Source organism: Ambystoma mexicanum, chromosome 5q (genome assembly GCF_040938575.1).
Source record: "Ambystoma mexicanum isolate Mex_15411 chromosome 5q, UKY_AmexF1_1, whole genome shotgun sequence".
NCBI classification, from domain to species: domain Eukaryota; kingdom Metazoa; phylum Chordata; class Amphibia; order Caudata; family Ambystomatidae; genus Ambystoma; species Ambystoma mexicanum.
Window position 1 is genome coordinate 580,602,943 of NC_090933.1, and position 13,473 is coordinate 580,616,415.

The 13,473-nt window shown below is 44.4% G+C and overlaps 1 protein-coding gene across 2 annotated transcripts in view; it reads left to right on the top strand.

Annotated features, from left to right (window-relative positions):
* Nucleotides 1-13,473, top strand: part of LOC138497518 (acyl-protein thioesterase 1) — a 1,189,877-nt gene that overhangs the window by 113,124 nt on the left and 1,063,280 nt on the right. For both annotated transcript variants that reach the window (XM_069621049.1, XM_069621050.1), the window contains exon 2: nucleotides 6,926-6,957. In XM_069621049.1, the coding sequence (XP_069477150.1) occupies nucleotides 6,926-6,957 (32 nt within the window). The remainder of the gene's footprint in view (nucleotides 1-6,925; nucleotides 6,958-13,473) is intronic.

The following is a 13,473-nucleotide window of genomic DNA, read 5'->3' on the forward strand; positions in this document are numbered from 1 at the left end:
TATCCAGACTATGCGGCACTGGTGCAAAAACAAAGGGCACGATTTGGACCTACCAAAGAACGCCTTAGAACAGCAAACCTAAGGTACGTGCTACTGTATCCTGCCAAACTAAAGGTGCTGCGCAATGACAGATCATACCTCTTTGATACTATGGAGGAGGACCAAGAACGGATGGACCAACAAGAAATCCCCCAATTGGGAGCAAGGAATGAGAACAATGATAGGAATGAGAGAGTACTAAATGGACAATATGACGGAAGACACCACTGATGGGGAAACGGACTAGATGAAGTACAACATAGGAGTTAAGGCTACCTGAGGGCTGCCCCGATGGCCGCCACAGCCAGGAACCTTTCGGATACAGACAAGTTGAAGATGCCAGTTCTAAGGCATCACGCTGCAGCGAGCCTGCCCCAAGCAACAGGAGCAGAGCTAGAGAAGCGCCAGAGCCCGAGCAGGGGGAGGGTGGCTGGGCGTTGGTTAATAGTTCATGTTTGTTGGTTTGAAGGTAGCACAAAAAGGGGAGAACACTATACTCGCAAAGAACATTATGCAGGCGCAAATGGCAAAGAGATCACGAGAAAATAAGGAACTCCATGAAGCTCCCTTAAGACAAAGGACCTTGGCAGAACTTGCGCCGAGAACATGCCGTATAGACAATTGGGTACAGCACACTAAAAGGAATCATAAACGGAATAACAAGGCGCCAAGAGGACAGAAGACCTAGGACCACAAGCAGGCTCATTGTTATGGACGGGCCGTAGCAGAAGGTGGGAAAATGGGCCCAGAAGAACTAACAGTAGCCACTTTGAATGTCCAAGGGCTGAATGACTATGTTGAGAGGTTGAGAGTATACACCTGGCTCAACAGATCAAAAGTGAAAATAGGAATGCTGCAAGAAACCCACTAGACGAAAGAAAGGCAGTCCAGGATAGCATAAAAATGGGGCAGACAAATGTTTGGTTCAACCTATTCCAACTACGCCAGAGGAGTGCTGACGAAATGTCCCATTTCAGTTGATAACGCAGGAACAAGACACAGAGGGCAGAATGGGAATAGTGCACGGAATGTTGGAAAATAAATAAGTGTGTTTGATAAACACCTACGCCCCGAACTACGATGCAACCACGTTCTTCAAGGACCTTGCACCCCGTCTTGCCCCATATAGGGAGGCAACCTTCATCTGGGCAGGGGACTTGAACTGCACCCTCGACCCACTGCTTGGCAGGTCGGACAATAAACATAAGAAGCCAGCGCCACCAGCTAAAGCTCTGCAGAGGATTTTCAGCCAGCTGAAACTAGACGATGTCTGGAGGAGCCCTCATGCAGAAAACGGAGGGTACGCACATTCCAGCGCCCCACATGGAATGTTTACACGTATTGACTACATTTTCACAGGTAATGAAACACTAGGGGAATAGACAAACGCACACCTCAGAGCTAGAACCCACTCAGAGCACGCCTCTCTAGTAGTGACATGGGCATATACACATAGGAAGGCCCCTATACCGACATGGCGACTAAGGGCGGAAGCACTGGTGGAAGGGGAATTTCAAGAACACCTGCACGACACAATAGAAGACTACTTCCAACTTAATACAAGTAGCGTAGACAGATCCGGGACGGCCTGGGATACCTTTTAAGGTGGTGGTAAGGGGAGCAGCGATTGGGAAGACAGCGGGACTCGAAGGGAGTGTTCTGGCCAAACTTTGGAAAATAGAACGAGCAATAGAAAGGGAGGAAACACGCATAATGGAGGGAGGAAACGGCCAAACTCGTGGCACTAAGGTTGCAGTGCAATACCGTCTAGGAAAAGTTGGGGAATCTAAATTACGGGAAATATATACAGAAATTACATGCAGAGGGCGACGAGCCGGGCAGGCTTCTAGCCTGGTTAACTAAGCAGGATAAAAAGATAGACCTGATTAACGCAATTAAAGATGAGACCGGGTGGAGGTGAGGACACAGGAGGGAATTAACCACGTATTCTCGCAATTCTACGAGAAACTGTACTCGCAGAATCAAGAGGCCAATAGCTCAGACATAGCCGACGCCCTAGCCCAAATTGAACTGCCGAAATTAACCAAAGAACCCGTACAAATACTCTAGGCCCCCTTAACAGCAGAGGAACTGGAAGCGGTAATAAATAGTCTCCTGACAGCCAAGACCCTGGGTCCCGACGGGTTACCTGGAGAATTTTATAAAAAGTACTAACGCACTCTAGCACCTAAATTGTTAGAAGTATATGAAAAAGAGCACAAGAGCGGCCAATTACCAGATAGTATGGTAGAATCACTGATAATACCTATCCCGAAGCCGTGGAAATCCCCTCTACACTGTAGCTCATACAGGCCAATTTCTATGATTGACCAGGATTGCAAAATCCTGACGGCGGCCCTGGTGGGTAGGCTCAAATGGGTCATACCAACCTTGGTGCACCCGGACCGAACTGGTTACGTCCCTGGGTGCAATACCACCTGGAACTTGTGAAGGCTGCACCATGTTGTGGACCAGACTAATGACAGACCGGGGGAATGCGCGATAGCGTCCTTGGACACTGTCAAAGCCTTCGATGCTGTGAATTGGAACTGGCTGCTGAGTGCACTTGCCCACTTCGGCATAGGGGAGGGCTTCCTCAGATGATAAAGTTACTATATAAGGACCCCATGGCAAGGGTAAGGACAGGCAGACACATTTCGGAGGCTTGGAGAATATACAGGGGCACAAAGCAGGGCTGCCTGCTGTCCCAGATGCTTTATATATTGGCCTTAGAGTGTTTGGCGGCCTTCCTGAGAGCAGAGTAAAAGGAGACAGGGATTGACATAGATAGCATCATACACCTAGTCTCATTGTACGCAGACGATATGCTCTTATTTATTGCAAATCAGAGTTAACCTGCCAGACGTGCTAGAAGTGATAGATGCATTTGCTAATCTATCAGGTATTTCCATTAATAAAGACAAATCCTCCCTGTACCCCCTAGCAGAACTTAGACTGGTTCCCACAGACCAACTGCCAGACCTGAGCCTCACATGGGCACCCTGTACCATCTGCTATCTAGGAATAGACATACACCATGACACCAGGAAAAGCACAAGGCCAACGCCAACACACAAGTCGCCCTAGAGAAAACGCTGAAGGCAATGGTGTTTTGGAAAACACTACCACTAGGAATGATGGTGAGAGCAGCCCTACTGAAAATGACGGTACTAGCTAACCCTGATAGAAGACTATGATGTACACAATGGCCAGTTAATGCTACACAACGGCATAGTCCAAAGGATGAAAAAAAAGAGATGGCCAGGCCCACCCGAGAACGCAGACAAAAAGGGGGAAACTAGATGCGCATGGTTTGATGTGTCGGAAGGAGGGCACACGGTCTCCAGGCTTTACGAACAGCTTCTGAAAAGGAACATCTCAAGGGAACTGCAAGCACGAGGAAAGTGGGAAGCGGAACTCCGGAAGACCTACACTGACTAAGAATGGACTAGGGTCTTAAGATATACAAAGAAGGTCTACAGGAACAAGAGATTCAGGCAGACACAGCTTTATGTCACGCACAGGGCATACCTTACCCCCAGAAGAATATCTAGCATGGTGAGTAAGGAAACCCAAAGATGCCTTAAATGCGCAACAGAAAATGCAGACATGATCCACATGTTCTGGGCCTGCCCAGTAATAACAAAGTTCTGGGACAACATTAAGGAAAAAGGGGCAGAGGGTGGAATCCACATGCAGGCATGGTTGCCGGAATCGTATCTGCTGAGACTGTTTCCAAGAGGTGGCAGGCAAAGAACACACATAGCCAAAATGAAGGACCTGATGAGCATTCTGGCAAAGTGTTGGATTGCAATGGTGTGGAAATAAAACAGGCCCAAACATATAGGCATGGTGGGCCTACCTGAAGAGATGGACGCTAGCCGAGACAACAGTATGTACCGGAGCGTTGCAAAGGGGGATGAATGAGAGCAGTGACAAGATACTAGCATGGAACGCATTAATATAGGAACTGTTTGATCCCAGGTATGGAAACGATACAGACGACCCCAGTTTGACGAAGTGCAGAAGAGCAAGAAGAGCGCCCCTTGCTAAAGCATTGGACTAGCCGAGAAGGAACCTACTGGGTACTGTTGACCCAGAAGGTACACTAAACAGCTGTGCGGAACTAACCAACGATCCGAGTACAGACAGCTAGGACAATGCGCCAGAAAAATAATGATGCGAGAAACTCCCAGCACGAAGTGCTAGACTGTATGTTGTGTTATTTGTTGTTTGTCATTGAATGTTGTTTAAACAATAAAGAGTTTAAAAACAAGGAGGGTATTTTATAGTGTAGGTGACCTTCTTCAAACCTGCCAAGTTTGAACTCGGAGTGAGCTAAGGTCGATGAGCAATCATACCACTTACCAGTGAAAGTTGGGGCCAGTTTTGTTCTGCGTCCGGCCTCTTACTCCAGTGTCCTCTTTTAACTTTTCCTTCCCATTGAAGTTTGTCCCTTGTGAGCCTTGCGCATTGAAGGGCGTTTTTACGCACAAGCATAACATTGAGCACAAGGCTCCAATCTTCATAGGGCTCCAATCTTCATAGGGCTACACTTCTTAAGTTAGGGATACCCATTTCTGGAGGTGGCCATTGTGTTAGTTTGTGTGCTTTCCCTCCTTACAGGTTTTGGCAGGAATCTGCACTTTACTGCATTGACCGAAAAGTGATTGTACATATGTTCTATCTAGTGTGAGTTTAAGTAGTACGCAAGTAGTAAGCAGTATTAATAAATTGTATATTTTTGATATACTTCTGTGTAAGTAATTCTTGTGTCCTACTGTGTGTGCTTATCCAAGACCTCCGATCACCCCCACTACTCCTGAGACTTAGCCTTGACTGATCTTCAAGCTACCTTGAATTGTCCTGGCTAACTTTGCAGAAGTGTTCCCTTTTCACTAAACAAGGGTGGCGTCCTGAACGTCTGTTCACCAGAGAAGAGTTCAGAAATCCATTCTAACACGGTCATGGTGACTATTCTGGCAGATGAAATGAGCACTATACCCAGTGTGCATTGCATGCTCAGAAGGAATGCACTATTTAATTACTATTACAGACATGTTTGATAAATGGGTGGTCATTCTTATGTTCCCAAAATGCACTTTGTTTTTATAAAAGCAGCCATCATCCTTTATTCAGGGTACCCACATTATTCAACACGTAGCTCCGCCCTTCAGTCTCGCTCACAACAGTGATTTGCCCCCTTCACCTACTAAACCCTCACTGCGCAAGCAGGGAGGTATGGGGTGGGCCTGCGGGGGGTTTTAGCAACTGTCACCAGTACATTTTGTCCAGTTCCAGCACTGTTTTCAGTCCCCAGATTCCACCCATCACTGAAGTCCATTGGTCTTGCTTAGCAAGTCCATGGGCCTCATTACGACCCTGGCGGAACGGGTTAAAGGGCACCGTCAAAGGTGACGGTGCCATTCAACCCGTTCTGCCACATCAAGAGGTCCCCTTGCGGGGCACGTTAAGCACGCCTGGGAAAACCAGGCGTGTTTACCGGGTCCCGCGAGGGGAAGAGGGAACAAACCACGGACCATCTCGTTATGGCCCGTTGTTTGCTCTCTCTCCCATTCCCATTCAGCCCTATGGGGGCTGAAATGGGAATGGGGAAGGACCGTGTCCGGGTCCTTGAGGGAGGAATAACCAGGCCATCCGAACTCGGAATGGCCCGGTAAGTCCTCATTCCGAGGACCCGGACAGGGATGCCATTTCGGCGGCAGCCATGCCGCCAATAGCGGCATGGCTACCGGCCGAACTCATAATGAGGGCCCATATATGTTGTGTCAGTAATTTGGGGAAGTATGGCACTCCCACTAACAAAAACACATCTGACCTCTGTATGGAGAGGGGAGGTCCACGCATTCAATGGCATTGTGGCATTCTGCAACACCATCGAAGCAGGTACACTCTCATCAAATTTCGGCTCGAGATAAAACTATCTCATTCCCGTGTTCCTACAAGCAATGACCACGACTCTACTATTATTCGCCACTCGTTTTCAGGCAAGGTACTGTGGAGAACGTCCACATTGGGACTCTTCTGTCAGCATTTTGCAGTTTTTAATTACATTTGTCACTTGTTACATGTGCTGCACCAGTTGGAATAGGCCACATGTGGAATGGGGAATAAAAAACTGGAGTGAATGTAGCTCTGTATGTTATGACTGGTCTGTTAGCAAATGACCAGTTAAGGGATGGCTAGGGTTTCATCTCTTTTGTGTCGCATTTTGTTTTAATACTGCTGCCAGTCTACAACTTTTTTTTAAATGTTGGCTCATTGAGGTTGCACTAACCACCTGTGTGTGTAAGAACAAACTGTTGGTATAGAAAGGACATGTGGACTTGTCAGTGTTTTTCTTTTTTCTGGCATTTGTGTAGTGATAGCTATACACCAGTGAACCTTTTGGTTTTCTAAATACGTGCTACATAAAATGATTTTACACAGCCATTTCTGCCTGCAAAAACAGATCGCTGAAAGGTAATTGGTTGATTGCCGCTATTGACCAGCAACTGGTGAACTTAATGCTTCTTAACCAGTGTGCCTTCAGGCATTTTGATTTTCTAAGCATCACAGCACCAGAGCAATTATCCTTGCATTAAAGCTCATTTTAGCCCCTTTGTATAGAAACAAAAAAAGCTAGAGTAGTAATTTATTTTATTTGTTGATTTGCTTTGTACTGAAATTGTAATTTCATTGGAATGATTTGTAGAACATTTTACTCTATTAAGTGTGTAATGTAAAAAAATATATGAATAGGGCGCAATGTCTGCTTATTTGTCTTGTTACCTTTATTTGTTTCCTTTTGGATATGTTTTCTGGTTTGGCTGTTTTGAAGCCGTTTCTTCACTACATAACTTAACTTTTTCTTTTTTCATTGTAGGTAATCTTCCTTCATGGATTGGGAGACACTGGGTAAGTACAATTGTAGTCAATATTATTCTCACACAATGCCCTTTTGCATCTCCAATAATTGTACTTTTTTTTTCTTTTGGTGCACATTAGTTCGATAATAGAGTTTTGGATAAATAATTAATGTTATATGTTTTAATAGTGTTTAATCATTGCACTGTGTAAATGTAGATTGTGATAACCTTAGAAGTTCTTTGTATAGTGTTGCGCTGGTTGTGAATCATAACAATGCATAGTTTTGTACAACAGTGCCTCTATGGCTATGAAGTGGATCAAATGCAAAAGCCATTGTGCCAACCTAAGCATTGTTGTCTCATGCAGGCTCTGTTTATTTAGGTGATGTTTCGTTCTGATAACTGCAAGGGGGCTGGATACAGTGCAAGAGAACGTTTAAAAAAATACTTTACCCCCCTCACCCCCACCCCCTTGAATGTTTTGGCTTTTTTCTTGAATCCTAATCTGAGGAGTCCCATATGGGCCTTCCCTGCACCCTCCTGAAGTCCCACTATATGAAGCCCCACTGGGGTTAGCACACACATGGTGCCCTTTCATCTTTAATAACCACACTGCATGCTGTGACGACTCTACTGATTGGTGGTAGCCTTTTCCTAATCTCCAAGAGAGCAGCTGTGCGGCAACGAGTTGGCCACATAAGCTCTGCTGTGCTCAGAGATCCAGTGTTACAACAGCAGCCATGACTAGATGAAACTGGTGTGTGAAATGTGTCTGGATTCTGGATTGTTTGTTTGGGGAGGAGCCCCCAAGCTTGAATCTGGCTGCCCTCACTGATGGGGAGCTTGCTAAAATGTTTGAATGAATGCAACCTTGTGGTTTGGGCCAGCATCTGTTCCACCCCTGCCCGCACTCCCACGTCACAGCCTGATCAGAGTCTGATTTAGGTACTTTATAAACCTTAGAAAGAATCTCTGTATATGGAAGAACACACTTATTCCTTCATCAAATTTGGTGAAACCATGTTGGAACCTACGGTTTGTCCCTGATCCTGCTTGGACAGGCTGTAAGAGTGTTATGGTTCAAGCTGCAGGAGCGAGTATCATCAGACAGCTCTGGTCAGTAATCATGATAATCAAATACTGTGATTTAGGTCCGTGCAGAGAATCTCCAAGGATCTTCTCTAGTGTGTGCTGCCAAAACACATAATTGTTCTTCCATGGGTAGCTGAGGCAAACTGAGTGCAAGTCTTATTCCCCTGACCGCTTCTATTTGTGCAACATCGGATTTATTTTCTGCTCAATAAACTTAATTTCTGTCGGTCTCCCCCACGGGAGCTATGTGGTTAACTCGCAACACCACTTGAATAATAACTTTACTGAGCCTCAGTGAATTGCATCGATCGTTAATCTGCAGTTGACCCTAATCCTGACCAGAGCTAACAAATGCTTCCTTTTAAGATTTCCGAATTTTCTGCATTTGTATCTTTAACTGTAAAGAAAGAGGTACCGAATTACAGATATATGTAAAGTGTAAAAACGACACCTGTTTCTGGACATTCCTTTATTAAAAGTATTAACCTGTTACCCTGTTTTCTTTCCCATCCGCTGTCCTCTTGAGAGCTCTGCCTTGGGTGCTCTACAGCTACCAGTAATATATGGGACAAGAGAAGCGTTTGCCAACCTTTTACCAGTATGCTACCCTCTTGAACATGTGCTTAGCAGGGTGCAGGAGGTGTGCGTTTACTTTGTGTTGAATAGATGTGCTCTTATATCAGTACCATGCCCAGACTTTGAGAAGTGAGACCTTTTTCCGTTTGCAAGCGACCTCCCTTTTGGAGCCAAATGCTCTAAATTGCTTGGACATGAAAGATTTCCGCTTAGAAGAACATGGAGCTTTGCGCAGGGATGATAGATCAGGAGCAACGCGCTCATCTTGGGATCAAGACCATGCTGAGCACCATGGGTTTGATACCCAGGCCCGTGCTTTGAGGCTGGAGTCCGGCATGAACCGCAATCTAAAAATGTAGATCTATTTTTTTTTTTTCAGTATGCTTCCATACAAAAGGCAACCTACTCTTCTGTGTCTGTTTTTTCGGATTGTCAACTTCTGAAAATACCTGCCACTGTTTGATTTTGATGTATAGTTGCAATGGGAATAATTACTCAACCTGTTTGAGGTTACAGTCGATGGAAACTTGACAACATAGTATCATGAGAAACCATCCACTTGTTGCCACTTATAGATTCCGACTGCACAGCCACGTATCTGAGCAGCAAGCTTTCGGGGCATGGGTTTGTGGAGGGCCACAAGGCAAGGAGAAAGGCTGAGAAAGCCGACGATTCGGAGAGGGGAGTACAGTTTCACCTGCATCTAAGCACCGTTGCCTTGTTCCTGCTTTCCATTAGCCAGTGAAATTTAATTAATCTTTCCTGTTTTGTGCCCAGTTTGCTTATATCCTTCGCCTGAAATGTGAAATAAGAGCTAGGTGTAGAGGAGTAACAAAGGCAAAGAGGAAAGCCAATGGTGGCTATTCACTTAATTTGGCTCGCCCCTGTCCATCGCTTTAAACACTCAGGGCTGAGATTGGGTTCTTTTCGTTGTGGCTAATTTGGTTACAGCCTCCCTTCCTTTTTGTTTTACAATTTACACACTAAAATTACAAGTGTGCTAACAGTGTATCTGGGAAGACAAGACCCCTTTTGTTCTCTAGTTCTATTTGCCCTTTGGGCCTTCCCAATGTATAGGGCTACCCCTTGGGTTTACCATTTATTCAGAAAAGAGCTTCGATCTGTATAAAGGTGGGAGATTGAAGAGTGGCTGATTGCTGGTTTAGGGAGGATAGGCAATGCACCCCTACGTTTTCTGCTTTGTTGCGCTAAACATGTACGTTTGTGGAAGATACTCCTTATACCCTTTATATGCAAGTACAGAATCCTGCAAGTACAGAATCTGCAGAGGATATTGAGCTGAGCTGTGGACAAAATATCTGGAAAACAGTTATGCAGTGGCAACCTAGAAAAACGACTGCTCATATAAGACCTCAGAAATAACCTGCTTGTCTAGGTTTTTTTTAAATTAAAAACGTATGCCTTGTATATTTGTCACATGGAGGTGTAACTGGAAGTAACACTAATGCAAGATGTGATACATTTAATGGTACATCAATCGCTTTGTTTGTAAAGTATTACTATTCATTGCTTTGGGTTAAATTTAAACAATCAATCTGTAAAGCACTGGTGAAAGCCAAATAAAGATACTGTACTTTTTGACCGCACCTCCTAGTGGCAATTAGTAATTGGTGGATGATGGATTCATTCCCACCTCATGTTCAGAGTACGGTTCCTTTCATCTGATATCTCCAGAACTACAAACTCTACAGAATGTGGTTAGGTTGCTCCAATGGATCCCCTTCAAGTTCATGACCTGTGGTCCCACCAGGAGAACCTCCTCCATGAGTGTTCTAGAGCGGAAGGTTCTCCCATGAGTGTTCTAGAGCTGAAGTTTTTTTTCCTTGGCCCTAATACTATTCGTGGTATTCCTTCACTGCACAACGGTTTTATGTTAACACGCAAGGAGAACTCGCTCCAATCAGCTCAGTAATCGGACTCCCTGTGACAAATATACAATGTAGATGTGTTTTTAAAGGAAAACTAGACAAGCAGGCTCCTGTGACTGGTGCAATGTCTTCCTGCAACTGGTTTAAATTCCAAAACCTACAATGTTCACTTAATGATACATTACTGATCAAGTGTGGGCAGCTGTGTAGGGGTTTGTTCTTGACGACAAGATACCTCTGCCATACGTGCACTTTATAAGTAGCCTTAATATAAGAGGAGCTGTGTAAACTATGTTGATGGCATCCTCAAGCACATACGTTTTATTTTGCATAGACCAGTGACATTTGTTCAGCACATATCAACAACTTTAAGTTTCTTATGTCTAGCAACACCTATAGAATTCCTCCCTTCCTCTTTCGCTGGGAAATCAATGTTCAAGTTTATAAAATATAACTGCAACATAAAAACACCAGTATTAGCTGCTTGTAAAATGTTCATCACTCACAATTCTTATTAGTTCCTGGCTATATTAATGTGATTTCTGAATACACACGAAGATCCTGTTTAAGCCTTACTGCTGTATTGACCCGTGACATGCATATATTTTGATGTTTCTTATTTTTACACACTTTTTAATGTGTAGTTATGACTTATCTTTCTACAACACCATAACTTCACATAGGGGAAATAGTTGCCAAAGGACAAAGTAGCAAGGTGGATACCCTGAAGCCAGTCCTTGAATTTGAACCAGCACCCCTTTGCATGCTGGGACTTTAGTTGTAATCACATTAATTATGTGTCTTCCCCTCAAAAAATGTAAAGCACCGTTGGCAAAAATGCTAGCACTGGGTGTCACATGACAGTCGTTGGCAACATAAAAAGCAGGATTTCTTTTGATAATGCAGTGGTACTCGTAGCATTATTTTTTTTACAAGAGTTTGACTCTATGACGTTATTCTAGTATTTCTCTGCTTTTTAATGCTGCATCATCTGGTTTCCTTGTGCCCTAGAGAAAAGTTCTGTGTGATGAGTCGTTATTTATATAGTGCTTTCGCCAAAGCGTTGTACATAAAACATTTTTTACCCTAATAATAAATAATAAGGCTGAAAGTCTGAGCTGGTCTTGCCTGGATTCGAACCTCCGACAAACACTGATCGCAACAGGGAGCGCTTAACACGCTGAGCTACCTTACCAGCATTTGTGTTTGTTCCCTTGTAACCTGGTATGCTCCCTTTAAGTGAGTGACTCTGTGAAGTCTCCTGGGGAAATAGTTATTCTATAACACTTTTATAGTATGCTGTTGGCGCACCCATACTTTTCTTCTGCTTTTTTTCTGTGGAATGGAACATTTTCCATTTTCCTTCAACAAACCCTGGTTCTTTTCCCCGTCTCCTTCCATCTCTGCATTCTGGCCTCTTACCTGTTACCTCTCCTACATAAACTCCTGCCTTCGTACATGTATTTTACAATGGTAAATAACCTAGTTTTGTAGAGGACATACTTGCCAAGTGACTACCAAAGCTGCAAACTGGCCAACTGTGAGCCAGTTCTGGCTTTTGTGGCAACAGCTTTTTGCATTCTGGGGACTTGCTCGATTGTCCTCGTAAGTAGTATACAGTGTGGATCCAATGTGAATTCTATGTACATTTGAAAGTCCTTTGATTGCATCTTGTGTACGGAGATATATACAGTAGATTATATTGTCTTGAATAACAGTAACACACGCACATCTGGGCTATATAAAATCCAAAATCCAAATCTGTGGTTGGAAAACTGTGTGTGAGATAATCCACGAGTTTAGACTGTATTGGCTACTTTTTGCATTTGCCATTTTTTTCATTTGTTAATGGCCTGCGTGCAGGCCAAATCATGTCGTTTTTGTCCCCGTTAGCCCTGTGAACTGGTTCTGCATTATGTTTTCCTGCTATCACTAATCTTAGTTGAGGCAGTGATACCCACGTACGATTGATGGAGAAGCAAAGCTAAAACATGCACCAAACTCTGGATTCTCTGTGTGGTCTTCATGTGCGGTTTTCATGTGCTGGCTGACAAAAAGATTAAGCAGGTGACCTGACAGTAGGAGATTCAGATGAGAGAGAGAGACATAGGAAAAATAAGTGCTCCCTTTCCCTCCATCCTTCACTTGAAGAAGGACCTGAAGACCCTTCTCTTCAAGGATTGGTGAAATGTTACGTGATCGCTCCACTCAACACTTCTCCCCCTCAGGACCTATCCTCCTACTCATCTGAGTTCCTCTGCTACCCCTGCACGGCTGCACCCTACTCGTAACTCCTAAGCTGGGTTGCCAAAGAATGTAGCTTTCACGTCCTGGCTCGGGGGTGGACATGGGGATTAACGCCCCACCAGCCCGAGCTTTGGTAGGCCCGAGGGAAGGCAGATAGTTTTCTCTTTTTTTTTTTTTTTCGTCCGACAAGAGATGAGCTCAGCGCAAGCCCATCTCCCGTCTGAGGAAATAAAAATGACAAAAAAATTGAAAAGGGTCCCTTTTCGGATGAAGGCGACCATGAAAAACATGTTCCAAAGGCCATTTTTTAAAACTTTTTTTTTTCACTCCGGCGCAGTCGGTGAATGCACAGTCTTGGCCGCGAAAAGCAGATTGTGATTGGTCAATCTGTCTTTCCCAGGTGTTAATAGCGCTTTGCTGCTTCCCAGAGAGATTTGCGCTTCATCAATCCCATATATACATACAGGAAATGTGAGACGAAAGGAGACGGAAGGGTTGAGTGCTGGGGGATGAGTGAGGCAGAGGCAAATGTAATGGAAGATGAAGAAACACCTTTGTGGGTTTACCTTTCGTTCATGGGTTTGAACCCTGGAATTTCCAACAGCCTTCAGTTTGTTCTAGATCGATAAGAGCACCCAATGTTTTTTTAAACATTTGCTTATTCGTGTTTCAGCACACATGACGAAATGCAGTACAGTATACAGGACTGTCAATATCCATACACACATAAAACCAGGGAACATTGGGCTACGTGACAACCA